Source organism: Emys orbicularis, chromosome 5 (assembly GCF_028017835.1).
Source record: "Emys orbicularis isolate rEmyOrb1 chromosome 5, rEmyOrb1.hap1, whole genome shotgun sequence".
Taxonomy (NCBI): Eukaryota; Metazoa; Chordata; order Testudines; family Emydidae; genus Emys; species Emys orbicularis.
In genome coordinates, this window is record NC_088687.1 from 70,051,981 (window position 1) to 70,076,274 (window position 24,294).

The following is a 24,294-nucleotide window of genomic DNA, read 5'->3' on the forward strand; positions in this document are numbered from 1 at the left end:
ACAGGGGAGTACAAGAATCAGTGAGCTAATATTGGTCAGCATGATAGGCAATGTTCTCAGTGCAATATCTGGCTTACTCCTGTACTGTTTTTATAGGCTTCATGGTTTCCAAATTTTTGGTACAGTTAATCAAAACAGGGGGGTTAAGAGGGTATGTTCTCGTAGTCGTCCTCCCCCACCTTGATTTGTTAGCTGCCTGCAACACAATCCCAGCCCCTCAGCTTCCATGACTCTGTCCTCTCCTGGTTCTCCTACTGCCTCTCTAATTGCTCCTTCAATGTGTCCTTTAGAGGTTATACTCTTTATTCCCTCTCCAACTTTCTGTGAGGGTTCTGTGGGGCTTTGTCCTTGGTCCCTGTCTCTTCTCCCTCTACACTTTATCTCTGGGTAATCTCAAAGCAACACCTTTGTGCCTTTCCTCATGCTTGGAAGGAACTCCCTGTAGATAGCCACAAAACTGCCTTATCATCCTCCTTCAAATCCTCCTCAGAACTCTCCTTTGCCACGATGCCTATAAAAATGGGACAGCAGTGAGGCTGGTGTTGCATTGAGAACATTGCCTAACATGCGGACAAATATTAGCTCACTGATTCTTTGTACTCTCTCGTATGCCTGCTATATACATCTGTTGTCTCTTGTCTGATACTTAAATGATAAGCTCTTTGAGACAGACACCATGTTTTTGTTCTGTGTTTGTACAGTGCCTAGCGCAATGGGGTCCTGGTCTAGGATTGGGGCTTCTAAGTGCTACAGTAATACAAATAATAAATAATAATAATAACACTGAAATTATCACGCTTTAGTGTGGCAGTCTTGGGAAGAACATAAAATATACCTGACAAAGCTATATAATTTTGAGAGAGAGAGAGAGAGAGAGAGTGTGTGTGTGTGTGTGTGTGTGTGTGAGAGAGAGAGAGGGAGAGAGAGAGACAGACAGACAGACAGTGCGTCTGGGCAAATGGATGGGTCAAGTATTTTAAAAAGAGCACATTGTTTCAATAGCAATAAAAGAAAAACTGGGCAAGTCTACACTGCAAAAAAACTCCTGCAGCAAGAAGTCTCAGAGCTTGGGTAAGCCGACTTGGGCTTGTGGGGCTTACGCAATGGGGTTAAAACTAGCAGTGTAGATGTTCCTGCTCAGTCTGGAGCCTGGGCTCTGGGACCTACCCTGCTCTCTGGATTTCAGAGCCTGGGCTCCTGCCCGAGAAGGAATGTCTACGTTGCTTTTTTAGTCCATAGCACAAACCCCATGAAGTGGAGACTGTCTGAGACTTGCTGCCACGGGACTTTATGTGTAGACTACCCTGTGTTAATTCATATTTGTGCATACCATTATTTAATCCCTAGCTTCCAACTAGCAATTTTTGATTTGTAGGAAAACATCCTGTTCTCTCTGGTGAATGATCTATATATTTGCCTGGCTGCAGGGAGCAGTGAATACTTTAAGGTCTGATATCTCATGAACTACCATGCATAGAAACTAATAATACCTCCCAAGGTAAAGCTGATAATACCAGTTTTTCCATGTTATATAGTGTGTTGCTTGCAACCTGGTGGTTTGCAAGATATTGGACCTCAGTATAACACATTCTGATGAACCAGTGCTGCACATCTATAAATTTCTAATCCCAGTTTTTAACCTTCCTTTCTGACTGTTAAATCATGCTGAAATTGCAACAAGCCAGTAATCAGAATGACCTGATTTTTAAAGTCTGGGTGTCATCTCATTTATTAGGTTTGATGATTATGCTACTGTTTCTGGCATTATAAGCAGTTCCGATTTCCATATTCAAAAAGAGCTACAACTGCTTAGTGAAGTTAAGTTGAGAATATATTCAACATTGCAAAAAGAAAGTTAATGAAGTGTACTTTACTTCACAGTGCTATTGCAGCTCTTTTTGAATGTGGAACTAGGAACTGCCTAAGACATCAGCAGCAAAAACATGGGATTCAGATGCTCAGACTTTTCTGGTAGAGTCAACCAGCTGAGGGACAAATATTAACTTTTCTTCTTTTTTTTTGTAACCAGTGAAGTTTTTTACATAATTATTTTAATAATAGCCAAACATTTTTACAGTTGATAGATTGTGATCTGCCTCTCCCATACTGGAAGTGGTAATGAATAACTTCTGTAAGTTCTCCAGCCATCTGAGCTGTAGATGTTAACTGCAATACAAATTGTGAAAGAAAGAAAATTCTATTTAATTTGGAAAAATAAAAGCTAAGAGGAGACTACGAATTAAAATTAAACTAAGCTTTAGTTTTGAAGCAGCTGGTGTATAATTTCTGTATATTAATTATAAATTAAATGTAAGTAATTTTAGGTTTCAGTTTTAAACACACACAAGTCAGAAGATACAAGAATGCAAGAGGCCTGAATTAAAGTTGTCATAATGTCCTCACACACATTGCATGGATACAGAGCTCAATCCTATATTCCAAGCAAACCCATTGAATTCAGTGGGCTTTGGGTCTGCTATGAATGCAGAAATATTTATTTAGATTTATATACAACTACAACACACAATACAAAATAGAACACAGAGAACTGCTTTTCTCCACCTTTGTGCAGAAATCAATGTCGACCAGTTATTGATAAACCCAAACCTCAGATCAACCCCTCCACAAAAGCCTGAGAAAAAAAATGGACTGTACAGGATGCTAAGCTCCAGCCAGGGCCAGCTCCAGGCACCAGCCCAGCAAGCAGGTGCTTGGGGCGGCCAAGGGGAAGGGGCGGCATGTCGGGCTGTTCGGCGGCAATTCGGCGGGGGGTCCCTCTTGGAGGGAAGCACTTGCCGCCGAATTCCCGCCGAAGAAGAAAGCGGCGCGGTGGAGCTGCCGCCAGAGTGCCGCCGATTGCAATTGCGATCGCGGCTTTTTTTTTTTTTTTTCCGCCGCTTGGGGCGGCAAAAACCCTGGAGCCAGTCCTGGCTCCAGCAGATCAAGAGGAGAACAGTTGTAAAGTCCAGGGTATTTCCTGGAGAACTCAGCTCCCTCCTGTTTATAAGAAAAGGAATAAGGCTCCTAGGAGTCAATTTTGCCCTTAGCTACAGCTGTGCTACTTCTTTTGAAATTGATTTGAGTTGCTTGTGCGTATCACTGCCTATTGAGCTAACACAGTGTTTAGATAAGATCTATGTTGATTTCTCCTTCGTAGGTTTGTGATATTCCATTCAGTACTGCGTGTAATGGACAATGTGGTAATCTTGTGCCCCTTAGCCTTCATGTTCTTGTGTTCCTATAATTTGAATGCTTTTTAAATTTTACTTTTAATTTTGAGCCCAAGTTCTCTTTTCCTTTTGTGGCTTGGCAGACAGCAGGATAAAATATACTGAAACATGCTTTTGGCAGTCATCGTAGATTCAGTCATAAAACTTAAGTTCAAGATTAGAGAAATTTAAGTAAAGTGCATTTTAAAAAAGGAAAAAGAAATAAAAATATGTCAAGAACCAGATTTATAACATTCTATAAAATGATCCCAGCAGTTTTACGTTAATCATATACTGAAACAATAGCTTGGCACATAGGGCTTTTCTTTCACATTGTGTAATTAAATAAAAACAAACCACTCAATCAGAGGGCATAGGGGGGTTAATGAAGACCAGTGATTATTGGGTTGTTCCCTAAAAGAATTCTATTTCTTTCTCCATTGGAGTCATGTGGTTTGCATTTAGTTTTCAAAATGTGCCAATTTTTTTCTTTTTCTTGCCATTTTAAATATCTGTAAATGCTACTCCTTTTGTTTAAAATTAGGTGTTTGTTTTCTATATAAGGAGTACTTAGTGAACAGCATGGTATAAAACATATTTACATGAACTCAGAATGACCTTCCTAACTCCTGAGAAGAAGAGTGAAGGACATCGGGTATGTGTGTATATAATACATAAATCCAATAATGTATAAACATGTATCTAAGACCAGTGGGTTGAAAAAAAGATGGATTTCAGTTTTCACACTACTCCACAATTTTTCTTTGTTCTATAAATTACTGGCTTTGCTAAACAGTTAATCAAATGTGTATTTAGCCATGCACCACACCTTTCCTCCTACTTGATCTAAGCAATTATTTCTGTAAACTTTCTCTTCAGCTCACATTAGGAAGACAGTGCTTCTCCCATAACCATGTCATTCTCTGCCCTTATAGTCTGAGAGAAGTAAAATATGGGGAAGAGAGTCATCTGGCTGGGGTAGTGCAAGCAATGGGGGTGTTAAAGAAAAAACTGCAGAGAAGTAGACTGAAAAAGCAGCAGCGGCAGAATGATCTATTAGATCATCTCATTCTCCCCCTGCTAATGTGGGATTGTTCCCAATAGTGGGTGAAATCTTGGCCCCGTTGAAGTCAATGGGAGTTTTGACATTGATTTCAGTAGGACCAAGACTTCATCCATTATATTTACTAGTGCTTTGTCCAGGCTAGAGGCTGGGACGAGATAGAATGAGAAGTGAGAGAGAAGGAGGATGAAGACAGAGCCAACTAGGGAAAAAGGCCCACTTTGATTTCACCTGGCAGTCCATCATGAAAGGTACCAGGGTTCCTTCTAGAAGTACCTAAGATGAGTCTTAGCATAAGTACAATGCTGCTTGGACGACATCATCTCCACAGTGCTCTCAGCCACATGCTGAGAGTCTGGAGCTCATTTTGTTGGTTTTGTATTAACCAAACCCAAAAAGATAGTGATCTTTGTGTGTGTGTGTGGGGGGGGGGGGGGGGAGGGAGGTGTTCCATGTACATGTATTTTTAAAGCTTTAGAAGTATTTTGGTAAATCTGTTTGGCCTTTAAGCTGTCACTTCCAGATTGGATTTCTGCGGCTTTCTCAGGATTAGGCCCTTTTGTGAAGAAATTGTTCATACAGCTTTGATGAATTTACACTTTTGCTTACAGAGATTATTTGGCCATCTGCATGCTGTATCTCCTTATCTGTTTATTGAAGTTTTAGCTACAGTTTACACTTCTCTTTGTCTGCTGGTGCTGTTTGACATTTTCCACCCACACAGTTTCCGGAGACACGTCATATCTATTAATTCTCTTCTGCTGTTGTGTACAAAAGGTGCAATTGGAAAAGTTGTTTAGAAGCAAGGTGATTAATGAAGTCGGATTAAAGAGTTAGGGCTAGGGTGACCAGATGTCCCGATTTTATAGGGACAGTCCCGATATTTGGGGCTTTTTCTTATATAGGTGCCAATTACCCCCCACCCCCGTCCCGATTTTTCACACTTGCTATCTGATCACCCTAGTTAGGGCTCCTAGTACTTCTCCTATTTCTATGTATCTTAACAGTCTTTCCCATTTTTCATTTGCTTCTTAGAGCTACAATTTTTTTTTAAAAAAAAAAGACAAAATAGCAAAACTTACAAAGGCCAATCATAAAAATTTAAAATAAAAATCTGCTCCCATGTTTGTTTCCTGTACAGGTTTTGCATAAGTCACACTGGTTACTGGTTCGTCAGAGGATGGAGATGGATGGCAGGAGAGAGATCACTTGATCATTGCCTGTTAGGTTCACTCCCTCTGGGGCACCTGGCATTGGCCACTGTCGGTAGACAGATACTGGGCTAGATGGACCTTTGGTCTGACCCAGTACGGCCTTTCTTATGTTCTTATGTTCTTATGTTTGCACTTCATCAAGTCCCTGTTTTAATTATAAAAAAATTAATTATACTGTCGTCTACTTGAGACTCAGGCAAAACAGGGTGGTATGTGTATCTCTAGAGAGCAGAGGAAGCAGAAAATACTCTAACCAGGGAACAATCATTTCCGATTTGCTGTTCAATAAGCAGGTGGATAATTAATGGTATTATTCTTATTCTATTGAATGGGGCTGGTCAGTTTTGATGGAAAATTTTTGTATTTCAATGGAAAACTTGGTTTTCAATTAAATGAAATTTTTCATGAAAAGTTTCTGCTTTCTTTGGATAATTTTGATGTTTTGTCAAAAAACCCAAAACATCTGAAAACCAAAAATGCTGATTTGAATTGCCACTCTGGTACTTCATGGGAGCTGTAGTTCAGCTGCCTTGTGGCCCCATTCTCTTCAATGGCCAGGCTTCCCGGCCAGACTACATTAGTTTTCAGCTAAAAAAGCTTGGGTTTTGATTTGTCACCAATAAATCAAAATGATCTGTGGGAAACATCCCTGCCCCGCTTTTCCAACCAGCTCTAATACTGAATATTTATTAATGTATGCAGGCATACAATATACACCACAGGCACATTAAAAGGGCTGTGGCTCTGATTTTTCACTGCCTTGCATCTTGTGTAGTCATTTATACCTGTATAACATGAGTGTAAGACGCTATCAGATCAGAATGGTAGGGCACAATTGCCTTTTTGCTTGCAGTGATTTTACTCTGGCACAACCCCATTGACTTCAGAACTTCTGATTGACACTAGTGTGACTGGAGAATCAGGCCCATAGTGTTCTGCACTCCCTTGCCATGGGTGTGAAAGACTGCACTAGATGCAAGGTAGAAGACCAATCAAGCCCAAAGTGCCTGATCCTGCTGCCACTGAAGTCCAGTGGCAAAACTCTCCTTGATTTTATTGGTGCAGGATTGTGCCCTTAGATAATGGCAAAGAAAATGTTCATTCTCACCAGCTTGACTTGTTTTTTGATGCATTGGCAAGAAAAAGCCTCTGTGATGTGTTGCTAACAACATAAAAGGGATAGAAACTTTTGAAAAAGATGAAAGAGACCACAAAATCTGGATTTGCTGTAGCTTTTAATGTTTCTTAGCGGAATTAAAAAATCAGATGGTGCTGGAAAGAGAGATTCAGTTCCTGATCCTGCTGTTGCCTGTACTTGGATATGCGTAGTCTAATGGAGGCAGACTGGCTATAACTGTAGGAAATGGTTATTAGTCATCCTTTTGTAAAGAATATGCCTTGTTATTTTTAACTAGCCCTTCTGCCTGTCTGCAGCTGGGGGGTATAAATCATGTAGATTTATATTGTATCAAATTGCATGAAACAGGATTGTCACATGCAGAGATCACCATGCAATTGTCTAGTTATAAATTTCATGATGTTCATCCTGGAGTTCATTCACTACCCTCTTAGGGTATGTATACATTGCAATGTATACACTGGGGTTAGTGGGACTTGAGTCAGCTGACCTGTGTTAGGGAACCCCGGGTTTGAGGATCTACACAGTGCTAACATAGGGTTAAAATACTGTTCTAACCTGTGCTTGAACCTAGGGTTATGGCATCCACACTGCTGTGCACAGACCCAAGTCAAAGTAACCATATCCCGTAGTCCCTAGTGCTGCCTCCTTGAAATGTGGCCGCTTTAACCCTAGGACCATGGTGCACTGTGGGAAAACTTTGCTGCCCACCCTGCACATTACCAGGAAGCAGCTTGCTTTGCAAAAGGCTTGATAGGTTCACTCTCCATTGCAAATCTAGGAGGCGCTCTGACAGTGTGCTTGCAGATCAGAGATCAGAAGAAAATGGATTAATGCTGACCTCAGCTGCTGCCATTAGCAAACAGCGGGGGTGGCTTCTGTTTTCAGTAGAGTAGATTGTTGGGATAGAGAGGACTAAGGAAGTTGTCCCATTGAATTGTGGGATATTTGTGGTTGACTCTTGAGACCTGAGTCAGGTGAGGCTATGTCTGCACTGCAAAGCAATAAGGCTTGGATGCTGGGTTCTGGCTTAAACTGAGCTCGGATTCTCCAGCCCTGCAGGGTCCTGAGACTTAGCACAATTGCAATGTAGACGCAAGGGGTTTAGGCTTGAGCTGGGCTCAAACACAGGCTTATGTTGCAGTGTAGACATCTCCATAGGTGTGACGGATACTGCAACTTCTGCTGTCCTTTCCTGGGTACTTGGACTGTAATCCCATGCCTGACTCAGCCTTCTCTGAGTTTAGAACCCACTGATTTCTCCTCTGAAGGCAAACTCCAATGGAAATTCTGTGAGGGAAACCTGAGGGAATTTACCAATCCCTGACATTTTTTCCTGTATAGCGAACAATCTGGCTGTTAGCAGGTCACTATGATGTGTCTCCCTAAGCAGATGCTAAAGCTGTTACAGACTGTTTGTTAAGCAAGATGAAATCCATATATATTAATGGCCTATAGTGACTCACAATTGCAATGCTGTGTCCCAGCTTCCAGTTCCAAGGTCACTGTCCATCTGGCATTCTCTGTCTGGCAGTCCCTTGTGTGAGGAGGAAAAACAAACAAACAAACCTCTAGAAACAGCCTCTTTTCCTTTTTTCCATTTGCTATTGAGGCAAAGATTTTACCCAGCTCAGTAGGCTGATATCATTATTCTTGAGTCAACAGACTGTAATACGATTCACTTCTTCCTCTTGCGCACCAAGCTTGATTAAGTTAGCTTTTACATCAGACTGGCTTCCTCTCCTTAGATTTGGCTTACATTAAATTATCATTTCTTTTCCTGTCTTATTGTTTACAGGGACATAGGAGGGCATTTAATAAAGGGTTTCCATTTATTAAATGGAAAATAAATGGCCAATATGTCCCTACTCACATATTTGTTAGGAAAGGTTCCTAACAAATATGTGAGTAGGGACATATTGGCCCAGGAAGCATTGCATGTTGGTCTGGCCATCCAGGTCTGTGTTTCTGCCTAATGTGAGGGGTGAATAACTCTTTGAGGAAGGATATCAAGTTAACCAAGAGGTTAAAAACAAATGCTCCATACTGTATGGAGGCTGGGAATCCCAATGTTGCAATGGTGTATCACACAGGATATTTGAAGATACAGTATTTGACCATAAAATCATATCATTCTGATTACCATTTTGCCTCTTTTTTCCTTCCACTTCAATTCTGGCCTGCTGTAGTGGTTGCTGTCTCAAGAATGATTAGAGCTATTATCGAAGCTGCACATTATCTAAAAGCTTTTAATCTCAGTTTTCAGAAAGCATAAAACATTCATCTGTAACTTCAGAAGCTTGTGAGAATATTAGCTGCTAAAACATGCTGGAATTGATCACAAACAACCTGATTTAAGAAGAAGGGTGTGACGGGTTCCCTCCCCTGCCCCCGTGCCACTTGGAACTGGGGTACCACTGAGCCCGCCTGACCCACCAGCCTGGGTTCCCTTTACACCATACTGCTATGCAGCCTGTCAAGCCCTTCCCCAGGAGTCAGACTGCACTTTACCAGCACACATAAAGGTAGGAACACATCCAGCACACAGATGCTGAGATCAGCTCTGCTAAGGAACTGCCCAATTACTCTGGTGCACACCCCATCTGGAGTGTTAAACCCCAAATTATACTGTCTTGCGCTGCACAGAGAACTATACAGCGTAAGCTCATGAAATTCACCCGCTCCCTCCACGTGGAGAGGAATATACATAGCTTTCTGCCCCAAGTTATGATTTCTACACACACTGGTTTTAGACAAGACAAAAACAAGTTTATTAACTACAAAAGATAGATTTTAAGTGATTATAAGGGATAGCAAACAGATCAAAACAGATTACCTAGCAAATAAAACAAACACGCAACCTAAGGTTAAATATACTAAAGAAATTGGATATGTGTAGCAAATTCTCACCCTAAATGTTGTTTTAGGCAGATTGCAGAGATTCTTGAAGGAGAGCTGCACTTGCAACAGCTTAAAACTGCAGTTATTCCTTTCACAGGCCAGACAACCCTCTAGCCTGGGTTCAGCCCTTTTCCCGTAGTTCAGTCTTTTTCTTCTCAGGTGTTTTCAGCAGTCTTCTTTCTTGGGCGGGAAGTCAGTGAAGAGCCAACCACGGTGATGTCACTCCCCTGCCTTAAATAGTTTTTGCATATGGCAAGAATCCTTTGTCTCTCCCAGTTTGATTCCCAGACCTGGTCAGTGGAAAAACACTAGTATTATCATGGAGTCCAGTACCAGGTGACTTGGTGACATGCCTCTATAGCAGCCATCATGAGACAGAGGCTGTGTGTAACTTTCTCAAGAAGGCTCCCCGGTGGGAGATTAGCATCTTCTAAGACCTATTGTTCTCCCAGATGGCCCTTCCCAACCAGCCATCTAAACTGATTACACCTGGGGAATGCCCACTAGACAGAATGCAAACACATTTGTAATAGATACATAGACAATATTCCTAACTTCAGATACAAAAGTGATACATCATATAAACAGGATAATCATATTCAGTAAATCACTGATATGTCACATGACTATCTTGTATAAAATACATCATAGTTACGCCATAATCATATTGTAACAATATCTCTATGAAGAATATGGGGGCGTAGTGTCACACAGGGATTTCACTTAATTCATTAGGTTTGACTCCTGCACTGCTGTTGAGGTTTTATCTCCTGAATCAGGGTCAGACAACTTGCACAAGCAAAGGGTTCTGATTTTGAAGATTCTTCACTTTTAAACCAAAAGGGGTCTGCAGATGCAATTGGTAGGGACTTAAAAAAAAAAAAAGATATGTTCTAGCATTGTAATGTGGCAATAACCACTGACAGTGAAGACAGGAAGAACGAATCCTCTGAAGTGGTTACATGATATTACTTGGTACTATGAAAAGTGTGCAAGAGACCACTCTTATTATGTGACCTCCTCTTTTAAGAGAGCATCACAAAGTACCCCAAAAGATATTGGATGTTACAAGAAGATAACTTACCCCTCAATCTTTCTTGGTCACTGTGTGTACTGAAGCACATCAAATCATAAAACCTAATATTCTGATGTAATTTGTGTCCTTTGTTAGTCATCAAAGATTTGTGGTTCATAAAGGTAGATTTTTTTTTACTGGTCAGCTTTTGCTCTGTCAGCTTGCTTTTCCTATAATTGATTAAATAAAGATGGCTTTTCGCTTTAAAAATCCTTTCACAAACTTCCTGACAAATAACAGTAAATTCAAGCAAAAGCTAATGAGAATTAGGGCTTGTCTATGTGGGGAAAGTGGAATAATTATTCTGAAATAAAGTAAATTTTATTCCAGAACAGAGTGTCTACCCAGGGGAGCTATACAGTCAATTTCCCTGGGTAAACAAGTCCTTAGTCATTGGCAATTTCCAGAAACAATTACTATCTTAAAATGCATCATGCTGCTGAAATGCAGAGTTTCAATAGGGAGGGAGAGAGGAAGATAGAGATTATTTTCAATAAAACACACTGAATTGCCATAGAGACAAATTGCCGTCACTGCTAGTAAGAGTCCATCCATGATTGCATCTGAGGCATATTGTTGGGGCAGTGTCAGGAAGCCTCCCTTGCTGCCTCCTGTGCTGTACTGGTTCTGTGGGCTTGTTTCAGGATTCCAGTGCTGTCAGTCCAGCCCCTGTTCACTAATTACAGTTCACTTACAAAGGTGGTTTACCTGTGCTGCTCTGTTTTTATCTCTGAGGGCCAGATTCCTCACACTCCTACTACAGGGGCAAGGGAAGCAATGGAGTAAGAAAGACCCTGAAACCAGCAAAGAAAGTGCAGCCAAAGTCAGCAGAAATCCCCCTGCACTAGAACTTGGAGGCTGGAGCTTTGGGTGTGATGGGGATGAGGGTGCAGGGATAAAGCTGAGGAGCAGTTGCTTTACTCGGCATGCACCTCTGAAAATGGGATGTAAACTGCAGGGCAAGCTGCTGTTAGGTCCAATCAGCATTAGCTCCCCAAGGACAAGGAAGATCAGGAATGGGCTGCTGCAGTGGTGGGCAAAAATGCCATTGTGGTTCCTGAGAGAGCAACCAGGGAAATGGGGGAAGAAATCTGGAGAAAGGAACAGGATTTGCAGGGATGCCCCTGGATTCTCAGGTTTGGAGTCTATTTTCAGCAAGGATTCTCAGGCTCTGCAGGATTTGATGGCTGTTTCACTTCCCTGAAGTGACAAATCCCTCTCCTCTAAGGCTTGCTCTAGTCCCTGCTCATGGACACATACTTGTGCTAGCTCTCATCAAGCTAGCTTGAGTATAAATAACAGTGTAGCTGCTGTAGCACTAGTCGTGGCAGTGGAAGGCTCAGGCTAAAGCAGTCCTGAAGGCTGCCCTAACTCATCCCTGTTGCAGTGATGCCTATGGGCCTGTACAGGGGCACAGAATTACTGAGGTATGAGAATGCCACCTTTCTAATGGATGGTAACCGGCTCCCTGAGGCCCGGCCCCCTGCTCCACCTCTTCCCCCAAAGGCCTGACCCCTGTCGCTCACTCCTCTCTCCCTTCCCGTCGCTCACAGGATTGTCCCAAGAAGCATGCCTGCAGGTAGAAGGCAGCCTCGGCTGAGCAGGGACTGGCATGGGTTAATGACATGGCGCTTTTCCCTGCCCTGCAGTACCTGGACTTTGGGTTTGGGTGCTATAAATTAGGGTTGCCAGGTCCCCAAACACTGGGCACCTTGTAACCCTAAATGGCATTCAGACACAGAAGCCAAAAACCAGACTGTCCGGGTAAAAACTGGATGGGTGGCAACCCTAGAATGCCCTGACTTTGCCCCCTACTCCCTCACTATGTTCCTTCTCTCCTCTGGTCCCACTGCTCCGGGGGCTGCTGCGGAGGTGATGCAGAAATTCCGTGAGCTGGGTTTGTCCCTGCCCTTTTTGCCAGCCTAGCTGCTACAAAGAAACTGCAGGGCAATGTTAAATTGGGCCTGCATCACTTCCTGGTTATGTTTTCCCTTTGCATGGGTCCCTCCTGGATAGGAAATATTTTGGTGTAAGTAGCGATTTTCTTTGTTTCCAGTGAATAACTTACAAAAATAGTAGAGATAGTTCATTTAATTTCTTGCTGTTTTTCTTTGTCCGTTGTCTTATTGATGCCTCTCGCACAAGATTGCATCGGAACAGAATGGACTATTTCAGCTAAGGTTTTATCTCATGAACAAAGTGAGGGCGATTTATCCTCTTAGTCTTATCAGTCATTAATGCACAACAATAGGCGAATAGACCCCAAAGTTCTGAATGTCTCCCACTGGTAACAGCTGCAGTGTATTATAAAAAGGATTTGAGCTACAATTTAGTTTTAAATTTCCTACGTATCTACCCCAGGAATAAGGAATGGAATTGTTAATCCAATTCTTTTGAACCACAGTGATAGTGTCAGACATTTCTATAGCTGAAATAAAATCACTCATAGTTTAGAGTCTTCTGAAGAGATAAAAGCTTGTCAGATGAACTTGATAATGAACCATCTTGCATACACCCACCTAAACCTGTCATATGTATAAACTTCCTTGTAATAAAAAAGATACATTGCAATGATAAATTGACTGATTAAAGAAATATCTTTGCGTCGTGTGCCAGCCAAACTATAGGAATACAGCCAATCCCTTTGAAATGACACTTAACCACTGTGCAGACTGTGTGATTAATTTAAAAGTTTGCTGGTATTAATAAACAGAGAGGACAAGGTGAGCAGCACCTGTTGTATTCCACAGCTAATATTCATGGTGATATGTGAACACTTGCTCACACAGTCACTGCACTACCAGCATCTACCTCCAGAGAAGGCAGTCTTGTTTAGCAGTTAGAACAACGGAGTGGGAGACAGAAAAGCTGGGTTCTGTTCCCAGTTCTGCCACTGACCAGGTCAAGTCACTTAACCTCTCTTTTCCTTACTATCCTCATCCTTAATGTAGTGCTAATAACACCTGCCATCATAAGGATATGGTGGATAAAGGCATAATATGAGTGCAAAGTATTGTTATAAATTTTTTTCTAAAGCACTTGGGAAGAATTTGAATATGATCAATCCAATACAAAAACAAATATTAATCTAGTCTCTTGGCCAAACCCATCAGAGAGAGATTTATTGCTTTTAAAATTTTAATTTAATTTTTACTCATTATTTATCTGCTTTGAATTAAAATAAACAATTCTAACCATCATTTACTAAATTTCTCAATTTTTAGGAAACCAGGACTTTGTGGCTATTGAGTTATACTGCTTCCTATTTAGATGAAGTTTTTCAGTAAATGAATGCAGCTAGAAATTATTTCAAATTATTTATTATAATGTGAAAGCATGGTTATTTATTTGTTCATTTACATAGCACCGGAAGTGTTCACAAGGCAATATGGCCCTGTCTTCACTGCTAAAAAATAAATTAAGAAAAGGGCACATCTTGTATCTCATGGGGAAATAATTTCCATGATCTCTCTAAGGTAAAAACACAGTGAAGACCAGGCACTTCAGTTTTACCATGAGGTAAACTGCAAAGTAAACAGCCCTTTACTCTCTTCAAGGTGAGTCTACCTCATGGTAAAACTGAAGTGCCTGGTCTGCATTGTGTGTTTATTTCAGGATAGATCATGCGTGTTAGTTACCCCGAGGTAAAAAGTACACCTTTTTTAGCAGTGACGACAAGGCTTATGTGGACACATAATAGACATATAGTTTGATCCTTTCATCCATTAAAGTAAGTGGTCCCTGTCCACAATATCTGACAGTCTATCTGATGTACCAATCTGAATTAACACTTGAAGTGTAAGTACCAGAGGGCACATCATCAGGGAGAGATCAGCCTTGGAATGTTCATGAAAGAATAGGTCTTAAGGAGGGATTCTAGAAACAGAGCGAGAGGATGCTTGGCCCACATCATGGGGGAGGCTGTTCTAAGCATAGTAAAGGCTTGTCTGCATATGGAGTTATTCTGGAATAGGTTTGAAAGTGGACTAAGTTAATAGGAATGAGGCACTGTTGGAAATAATTTCTCCAATATGTATGTTAGGGTTTACCATGACTCAGCTGCCACACAAGCATTCTTTTATTAGTTCCAAGGCCATTTGGTGTTGGTTACCTTCAATATATGAATATAAGTATATACACCTGTATATCCTATACCCTAGCAACAATACAATTATAAGCATTGGCCAAATATTCACAACCAGATCGGGCCTGGGGACACCTTCCCATCATGGTGGGATGCCAAAGGGGTAAGGAAAAGCTCTGATGAACCCCTAGAAAATCTTGCTTTTTATACACTGTAACAAACGATGTCATTACTGGTAATTGGACTTTAAAGTCAGCTGAAGCAGTTTAGGACTATACTCTACTTTCTTCAAGGTTTTCTCCTTATCTTATTTGACAGTATTTCCCCCTAGCTGCTGGACTACACATTTCTAACCAATTTTCTGCACCTGGTGCCCAATTGACCATGTTTTCTTTATTTCTATTGCTTAGCCCAAATCTTAAAATAAGATCACACTGATATTCTGAGGGTCACTACAAGTTTGACACAAACAATTCTTCTTTCTCATAAATTCATTCTTTTTGCTCACATGCTTTTGGCCTATTGCTTATGTCAAAATCCAAACTCAATTTACTCAGGTCTAATGTGGCCTTATATTCCTACAGGCACTCTTATTCTGGAAGAAGAGTGTCCACAAACAAAGTTATTCAGGAATAGCTATTGTGCTTTAAATTTACACACTATCTTAATCTTAAATAACATTCAAGTGTAGGCAAGCCCTTAGCAGTGGGTGACAGGTTATTAGAGAAGAGCTGTAAGGCAGAAAAGCACAGAGTCATGAAGACCCTTTATGGTGGAGATGACTAGCTTGAATATGAAGCACAATGCACCTCTGCATTTCCTGGTTTTGTTCAGTGGTGAAGGAGGTGGGAATACACTGAGAAAAGTAATTTTGTGAACTTCATTTCCAAACCAAAGCGGTTTGGCTAATGTTTCAGACACCATTTTACAGGCATAATTAGGCCCTTTGACCTTTTTGGGTGTTCATTCATCCAATAGTACTGAGGTGGCTTCTTACCTTATAAATGCCAAGATGAGCTGTTCTTTAGGTTTATCTCATAGTTTAATATGCTACACAAAGTTATAGTTTCACTTTTATATTAAAGTAGGATTATTTTAATATTTACTTTTCAAATTCAGATATGGGAGTTGGGACCTGTCTTGAGTTCAATGAGATAAAAAGAATGGATCTGTTACTTTGCTTCAAAGCAGCCATCTGCCAAGGGCTTCATGAATTTTCTGTTTCTGTTGTCTTCTGCTCTGACTATTTTCTGGTGGTTAATTACAAGGGTATGAAGGATGGGATTTTTCCAAAATCATTCCATGTTGGCCTAACTTGGCTCTCACTTAACTAAATGGTAACACTCCTGTTAATTTCAGTGGGAGCGGAGTTAGGCTAACATTGCTTTTTTGAAAATCCCACCCTAAAATTATCTGTGGCTGCTAATATATAATGATTTAGAAAATAACATTGCATTGCAGAATTTAAGTGAAACATACTAGCATTGACTTCACACAACTCAGGGAGAGAGATCAGTCAGGTTGCAGTCATTTAGTTATTTCCTCTCTTTTTCTCCTTCTCTAAATCTTTCTTTCAATCTCATTTTTTTCATATGGACCAGAGAAATCCATTACATAACCCCCTAATCTTTCATTTAATTGATCCCCAGAGAATTTCTGTCTCTCTGAACTACAAACAAAATCATAGAGCATGAAAAAGTCCTCAAATACAGTTAGAGTAATGAATTTCCTCTTGGCAAGTTCTCCAAGATTTGCAACATTATGTAGCTGCAGGAATAGTTTACAGGTTGTGATATTTAAAAATGACAGGCAAATGGAAGTAATCAGAAACACTAACCCTATTACCTAAGAAATATTGCTAGCTTTTCCATGGGGGATATGAGAAAGCAGAACAAGGAGTCTGTCCTTTCTAAGGTTATTTCCAACTCATTTGCAAAGCCATTTATAAACCACTTTAATCTTTCAGCAGTTACTCTTTCTTCATATGATTTCCCCCCCCCCATTCCATGACATGAGTTATTATACATTTCTTCCATGTTAGCTCTTAACATTACAACAAATGTAACTGAATGGAATCCTCTGGACTCATAATTTATTTGATTAATAGATGCCAAATGTATCTGTCCATCTATGAGTTCAAACACTTTAAAGCTCCAGGAACTTCCCAAACCAATAGCATTATTGCCTTTAAACAGGCATTCAAAGAATTATCTGGATGTGGTGTTTGTTTGTTTTTTAAAAACTTGCATTTGTGATATAGCCTTATTTGAAAATAAGTGGTTATTCTATAAATTATCTTTAGTTGGACAATCTAACATTAGTTCCGTACATTGTGTTTCTAGGAAATAATTGAACAAGACCTTAGGTGACAGTGTCTTTAGAAGTGGTTAGTAACATGTAGCAGTGCTTGTCAATTTGTCACCTGAAAAGCTTAACATTTTAAAACACTTCTTCCTTAATCAGTTCGCAGGCTCTAATGTACTCTGAGGTCAGTTCAGGATTGATGTAAAAGCCTTCTAAAAGCCAGAGTAACTGAAGGAGTTTGTGCTTTACCAAAGATATTAAGTTATTTTAGAAAAATTGAGTACTGGATTGCCAATAAAAATATACCTCTACCCCGATATAACACGAATTCTTATATAACTCGGTAAAGCAGTGCTCCGGGGGGGGGGGGGGGGGGGGGCTGCGCACTCCGGCGGATCAAAGCAAGTTCGATATAACGCGGTTTCACCTATAACACGGTAAGATTTTTTGGCTCCCAAGGACAGCGTTATATCGAGGTAGAGGTGTATTGCCACCTTTTCATTTAGTTTTTACTATCAAGAGCCAGTCCTAAAAAAAAGGAATTCTTTGGAAGCAGAAATTGAGGCAAGCTACTTCTGTTTTGTGATGACCTTACTAGATGATGATGATGTTAATAAGATTATCTTTTAATAATAATAGCATTTATATTGAACTTTTCATCCATAGGTAAAACTAAGGCACAGAGAGGTTAGGCCACATTTTCAGAAATTGACTCTAATTTTGCGTGCTTCTAATTTTGAGTGCCCAACTTCAGATATCTAGGGAGGTCTAACATTAGATATCCAATTACTGAGCGCTCAAATGTAGATGCTGTTTTTGAAAATTAATTGAAATGACTCTTGCATTTCTCTGATCCTGAGCCATGGGAATCAATGGAGTCAATTTCATGTTTGTTTTTAGTCTGTTTCACTTTTAGGTTTTTGGATTGCAAACACTGGAATTCTTCATTGAAAACTTGTCTACAAATTTTTAAAAAATCAACAACATGGAAATACTTACACTGGTCTTAGGTTTGGGGGAAGTTAATTTTTACAAAAATCAACATTTTACATCAAATTTGAATTGACAGTGTCTTTTCACAAAAACATGATGTTCTATGAAGGATTATAATTGTAGTAGCTGTATTCAGAAAGGGAGCAGCAGACACCTCTATTGGCTCTTAAAGGATTTCTGGACAGACAGACATGTGGTACCTTAAAACACTGACAAGTCACTACCTTTTCCTGCCTGAAATTATAGGGAAAATAATTCTGTTTCCGGCAGGTAAATTGCATGTTCGTGTGCTTAATGTGAATGAGCTCTGCAGTTGAAATACTCAAGTGTAATATTCAGTAAACTGCAAGGGTCCGAACATTGGTTTATTATCATGTCACATAGAAAAACACATTGGTAAATGAAGTCTTAGCATATGCGCAATGTGCCTCAGGTGGCATGCAATCAGGATTCATCACTGAATCCAGAGGCGGCTCTAGCTTTTTTGCCGCCCCAAGCATGGCAGGCAGGCGGCTTTCGGCGGCACGCCTGCGGGAGGTCCCTGGTCCCACGGATTTGGTGTACCCGCCGCCGAATCCGCGGGACTGGCGGACCTCCCGCAGGCACGCTGCCAAAGGCTGCCTGACTGCCACCCTCGCAGGACCGGCAGGGCGCCCCCCATGGCTTGCCGCCCCAGGCACGCGCTTGGAGCGCTGGTGCCTGGAGCCACCTCTGACTGAATCTGGTCCGCTGGTTGGATCAGTGTGACATCAGAGGTAACTCAGCCAGCCATCACTCTCTCCCTCCAGTTCATTAGCATACTTCAATCCCATTGCTTGAAATGATTCAGCAAATGAAACTGCAGGTCAGGACTGAGGTGTTTGAAGGAGTTCAGGACAGGAATAATGGGCTGCTTCAGATCAGTTGCTATATAGGTGGAGTAGGAAAGAGAATAGAGATTTGCACTGTGGCCCCCTCCACACTATGCCTGGTTTAGGCAAGATCATTTACCTTTGCCTACTCAAAACTGTTTTAGTTCATCTAAACCATGCCCACTTAGTGCTACAGGCAGAGATTCCTCCGCCTGCAGCACTAAATGGGCATTGTTAAGGGGAGACATGACCCAGGCAGGCAGCAGGGTTAGGATTAAAGGTTAGGGTCATTGGAGTGAGTGAGTGATGATTGGCTACATTGCCTCTGATATCACTGTGCTACCGCTCACGCTCTTCTGCTTGAAGTACCAAATGGACACTGTCAAGAGGAATGTTATTGATAGAAAACTGATAAAGCAATGAGGAGAAGAAGAGGAGTTGGTTTTAGAGGGTTTAACAAGAACGTTTGGGTTTAGTGGTAGTAACCTGTAAAATTGCTACAGGTTCAGGGATAAAGTTTTTCTAAACCTTTGATCATTTTTGCTGCTGTCCTTTGGATTCTCTCCAGTTTGTCCACATCTTTTCTGATCCCCAACACTGGACACAATACTCCAGCTGGAGCCTCACCAGGGCCAAATAGAGTGGGACAATTACCTCCTATGTCTTACATATGACACACTGGTTAATACAGATCAGATCAAGTATTCAAAATTAGATATTCAAAGCATATCATTGAAAGACTCCTTGATCAAACGGGAACAGTTAGAATGGAATAAAAAATTAAATATTCATATCTAAAGATGAACACAGATCAAAAGAAAATTAAACCCCCAATCCTGCAAACACTTAGGAATATGCATACCTTTAGCACGAGAGTCCCCTTGATTTCAGTTAGAATTCTCACGTGTTTAAAGTTAAACACATGCCTGAATGTTTGCAGGATCAGGGCCCAAGATATTATCTTAAAAATAATAAATACATATACATTCTTCATGCCTCTAGGGACCACAAACTCTCTCCTGCACATTCCTCTTGTATCTAGAGCTGCAATGATAATGACCAATATGCATAATTTGGGAAGATTGGAGTTTTTATTTAATTAAGGAAAAAACACACATTCTACTCATCAAGGTACTGCACCAAGTGTATAAATCTGAAGAGAAAGTCCCAGACAGTTGTTAAATAGGACTTTCAGACCACTAGGAGCAGTAGCTATTCATTGGGAGTGTTATAAAAAATATCATTCCAGTTTAAAATATTTGCAAGTAGTGGGTGTTTTAACCTAGCCCTAAAATGACATTAACAATTAAAAGATTAATTTAGCAACACTTTTCCTTTCTTGAAAAGTGAATTTATTCTTTATAAACAATAAATGTATGGGCTACATTTGGATTTGACCAGTTATGCAATGTAAATGCAGAGACACACCATTAATATTAATGGTGCATTTACACTGGTATACTGGATCAGAATTTGGTGTCTTTTCTCAACTCCTAAATAAGGATTACTTTATTTAATTAGCTGGATTGTTTTGAAAATCTAAATTCACTGTCCTGAAGGAAATTTTCAATCTCTTTCTCTTAGATCTTCAGGAACAAAGGATGGGAACATAGAACTATAATAATAGTGTTAGAAACAGCTGTAATATGGACCTGATCCACACTTTCTCCATGGGCTTTGGTGAATATTCTTTGCATCTGTCTAAGGGATGTTTCTTCTTTGTGTTGCAGGGGAGCCTGAATTTAAATATATCGGGAATATGCACGGGAATGAAGCCGTTGGAAGGGAGCTGCTTATTTTCTTAGCTCAGTACCTATGTAATGAATACCAGAAGGGAAACGAGACAATTATCAACTTGATCCACAGCACACGCATCCATATCATGCCATCCTTTAATCCAGATGGGTTTGAGAAGGCAGCATCCCAGGTTTGTAAGCCAACGTATATAAGAATTGTAATCACTATCTGTATCTACCTCAGACTCAGTGAAAAACACCACTAATATAACAAGCTCAGAAATATATGAATTTTCACTGCATGACTTTTGACTAGTCCAGCTTAAACACTATTTTTAATAGTAAAATACATTGTAACTGTCCTCTTTAATAAGGTATATGATACAGCTAGGCAAATACTGCAAAAAATAGTCTCCAAATATTCATTTTATTTTAACTAATTCACTGTATTCATGACCTGTCTGTTGTCACATTTCATAAATATTCTATCCAATAAGTTCACTGACCAGAATGTTTTCCCCCCAAACAGCAAATTTTAATGGAATATTGCAAAATATTGGTGGAAGGGTAAGTTTAAGTAATAATTAAGAGCAGGGCCAGCTCCAGGCACCAGTGAAGGAAGCAGGTGCCTGGGGCAGCTAATAGAAAGGGGCGGCACTCCGTCCGTTGTTGGGGCGGCACTTCTGGGTCTGCGGTGGTAATTCGGAGGCGGGTCCTTCCTCTTCAGCGGCACTTCGGGGGCAGCCCAATTGCTCCGCTTCAGTCTTCAGCAGCAATTCAGCGGCAAGTCCTTCACTCCCTCTTTTCCTCTTCCGCGGCACTTTGGCGGCAGCTCAATCGGGGTTTTTTTTTTTTTTTTTTTCTTCGCCGCTTGGGGCGGCAAAAAGGCTGGAGCCAGCCCTGATTAAGAGTATTCTCACTGGAAACCTGATTCTAAGAATTACATCCATCCAATCAGGGAACAGAAACATATTATGTGACCTATATGTCTCATAAAACTGCTTTAATTTCAAATATCAAAGACTCTGAACAAGCTTCTTCTAAACCAACTACTGACCAAGAATTATTCAGCAAATTTAGGATAATGAATACAGTCAAGAAAATTGTGATCTTATCATGCAGATCTAAAATTGTATTAATGGATTACTCATGGATGTTTCATCCACCCGTTCTGCACTTATGCACACTTGTAATTTTACTCCAATGAATATACCCATTGAAATGAATGGGACTACTGACCTGCTTAAAGTTAAATATCTGCAGAAGTGTTTTCAGGATTGGGGCTTTAGTGTATGGTCACTACTCAGAACTATAATTCCACCTTTAATAAAGACGTGATCATTATTATGATTTATAATATAAAATATCAAATAGCTATAGTTTAGGTCACTACAAAATATATTTTTATTAGACTTTGAGTACATTAAATTGTAAAGCTTCCTACTATAGTAATTTTGAAACTTACCACATGAACGCTTATATATTATTAAATAAGCAAGATTCTGTGTCTTAAAATATTGTTAAACTCATGGAAATGAAACAGTCGTGTTTGAATCAGCTACCATCACTATTTCTAAAAAATGTTCAGTAGTAGCACTCCCTCTAGTGGCAGCAAAGTGGAAGCTATATTTCCCATAAATTAACAGCTGGTGGCCGTATGTCCTACTCATGTTAAATCACTTTTTGTAAAACTTTGATTTAAAATGGGAAAGAACCTCGTTCCTGCCTTCAGAAAGAAACTGGTCTTTACATGTATTGCTTTTAGTGTTACTTGAATTTTATTTGTATAGTGCTACAGTACACAGAGATTTATGGCAGGTTTGATACACCCCACAAATTAAACCAAAACGATATCTTTGCCTGAATTTTCCATTAGCTAAAGTCATAATGAGAGAGAATACAAATAATCATCAGAGAGTACATGCTGTCACTGGTCGGCTTCAGGGAACAGATATGGTTTTTTAATGCAAATTGAAAGCATCATAGCCAAATCTGGAAGTTCTTGCTAATGCAAAACTCACATTGTTCCTGATCCCTGAGACATTCTGAACAGCTACAGTTCTCCTCTGGATGAGGAACATTGACTTTCATAGGAGTTTGTCTGCATAAGAACTTCAGTATTTGATCTTTTAGAAATAATGTGACCTGAAGCATGATAATACAAATCTGAACTTTCTGCCATGCAAGGCTGCCCTTCCTAAGATAATTTGCCTTTAACCTCAGCTTTAAGCTACTAACACTCACAGATCTGCAATAATCCAACTCTAGGGCCAAATCCCGAAGTCCTCACACAGTGCAAACTCACATAAAACACTGTTGACTTCAGTGGGAATTTTGCCTTAGTAAGTGACGATTAAAGGCTTTGGTCCAGAGTGCAAATTTATTTTAGGTTTGTGCTGATTCTTTCTGCATAACATCTTGAAGATACAGCCTTCCCTGTCCATCATACAGCTAAAGCTCTCATCCAAGCTGTCATCATCTTGTGTCTCAGTTACTGCAACAGCCGGAGCTCTCTGGCCTTGGCAAATGCAATCTTGCCCTGCTCATATCCATTCAGAATGCTGCTCCTTAGATCATTTTCCTAGCCCATGTCACCCCTCTTTTTGAATCTCTCCACTGGCCTCTCCCTTCCCTGTCACATCAAATATAAGTTGCTAGTATTCACTTTCCAGACACTTCATAGTCAATCCCACCCTATCTATCATCTCTCTTTCACTATCCACCTGTTGCTGCTTTCTGATTTGCCGATGATGCTGACTCCACCATCATGAGCACTTTCATGCCTTCTTCCATGCTGCCCCTCACATCTGGAAGGTGGTTCCCTTAAATATCCACAAAACTACCTTTAACTCCTTCATCAAATCTCTCCTTTGCAATGATGTCTACAAAAACCATGACAATGGTTAGGCTGCCATTGTGCAAATACCACTGCCTGTCACCTATATCGTCTCGTTTACTTGTATTCCCCCGTCTTTATCCATCTGTTGTCTCTTTCTGATAATTAGATTGTAAGCCCTTTGGGGTAGGAACTTTTTGTTCTGTTTTGTACAGTGCCTAGTACATTGTGGTCCTGGGCTAGGACTGGGGCCACTGTATGCTACAGTAATACAAATAAATAATAATATTAATATATATGTGTTGGTCTGTACAGATGGCCTGAATTACTTTTGTTTTCCCTTTCTGTTCCCTCTTCCCTTTCAGCCTGGTGAATTCAAAGACTGGTTTGTTGGCCGAAGTAATGCTCAAGGAATAGACCTGAACCGTAATTTCCCTGACCTGGATAGAATAGTTTACATTAATGAGAGAGAAGGTGGCCCAAACAATCACCTACTGAAAAACATGAGGAAAGCTGTGGACCAGAATCCTAAGGTAAATAATGTCCTGTACTTTCCACCAAATCATTGGAGTGTGTTTCATCCTTTCCCATAGAGAGCTCTCTTGCTGGCTCTTACATCAAGAAGCCCATGTTTTTAAATAAATAAGACAATGTTCTGGACTTGGATTATTTTGTTACTTAAACTAATCTATTTTCTGGTCTTAAATCTGTCAGCACCTAGTGCACCATTAATTTCCTTCTATTGAACATTTCATAAACTGGATTCCTCCTTTTTTGTAGCAAGTCTTCTTTGGTTCATTCTGTTAGTTCACAGTCACTCTCCTTAACTCCAACCTTAATTTTTTTAAGACCAGAGATTATGGAGTCATCCTTGACTTTGTCTCCTACAT

General features: G+C 40.3%; 1 protein-coding gene across 1 annotated transcript in view; it reads left to right on the forward strand.

The window, feature by feature from the left end:
• The window catches only part of CPE (carboxypeptidase E), a 97,116-nt gene that overhangs the window by 55,702 nt on the left and 17,120 nt on the right, over positions 1-24,294 (forward strand). The window contains exons 2-3 of the mRNA XM_065405176.1: positions 20,563-20,759; positions 23,770-23,937. Of these exons, the coding sequence (XP_065261248.1) occupies positions 20,563-20,759; positions 23,770-23,937 (365 nt within the window). The remainder of the gene's footprint in view (positions 1-20,562; positions 20,760-23,769; positions 23,938-24,294) is intronic.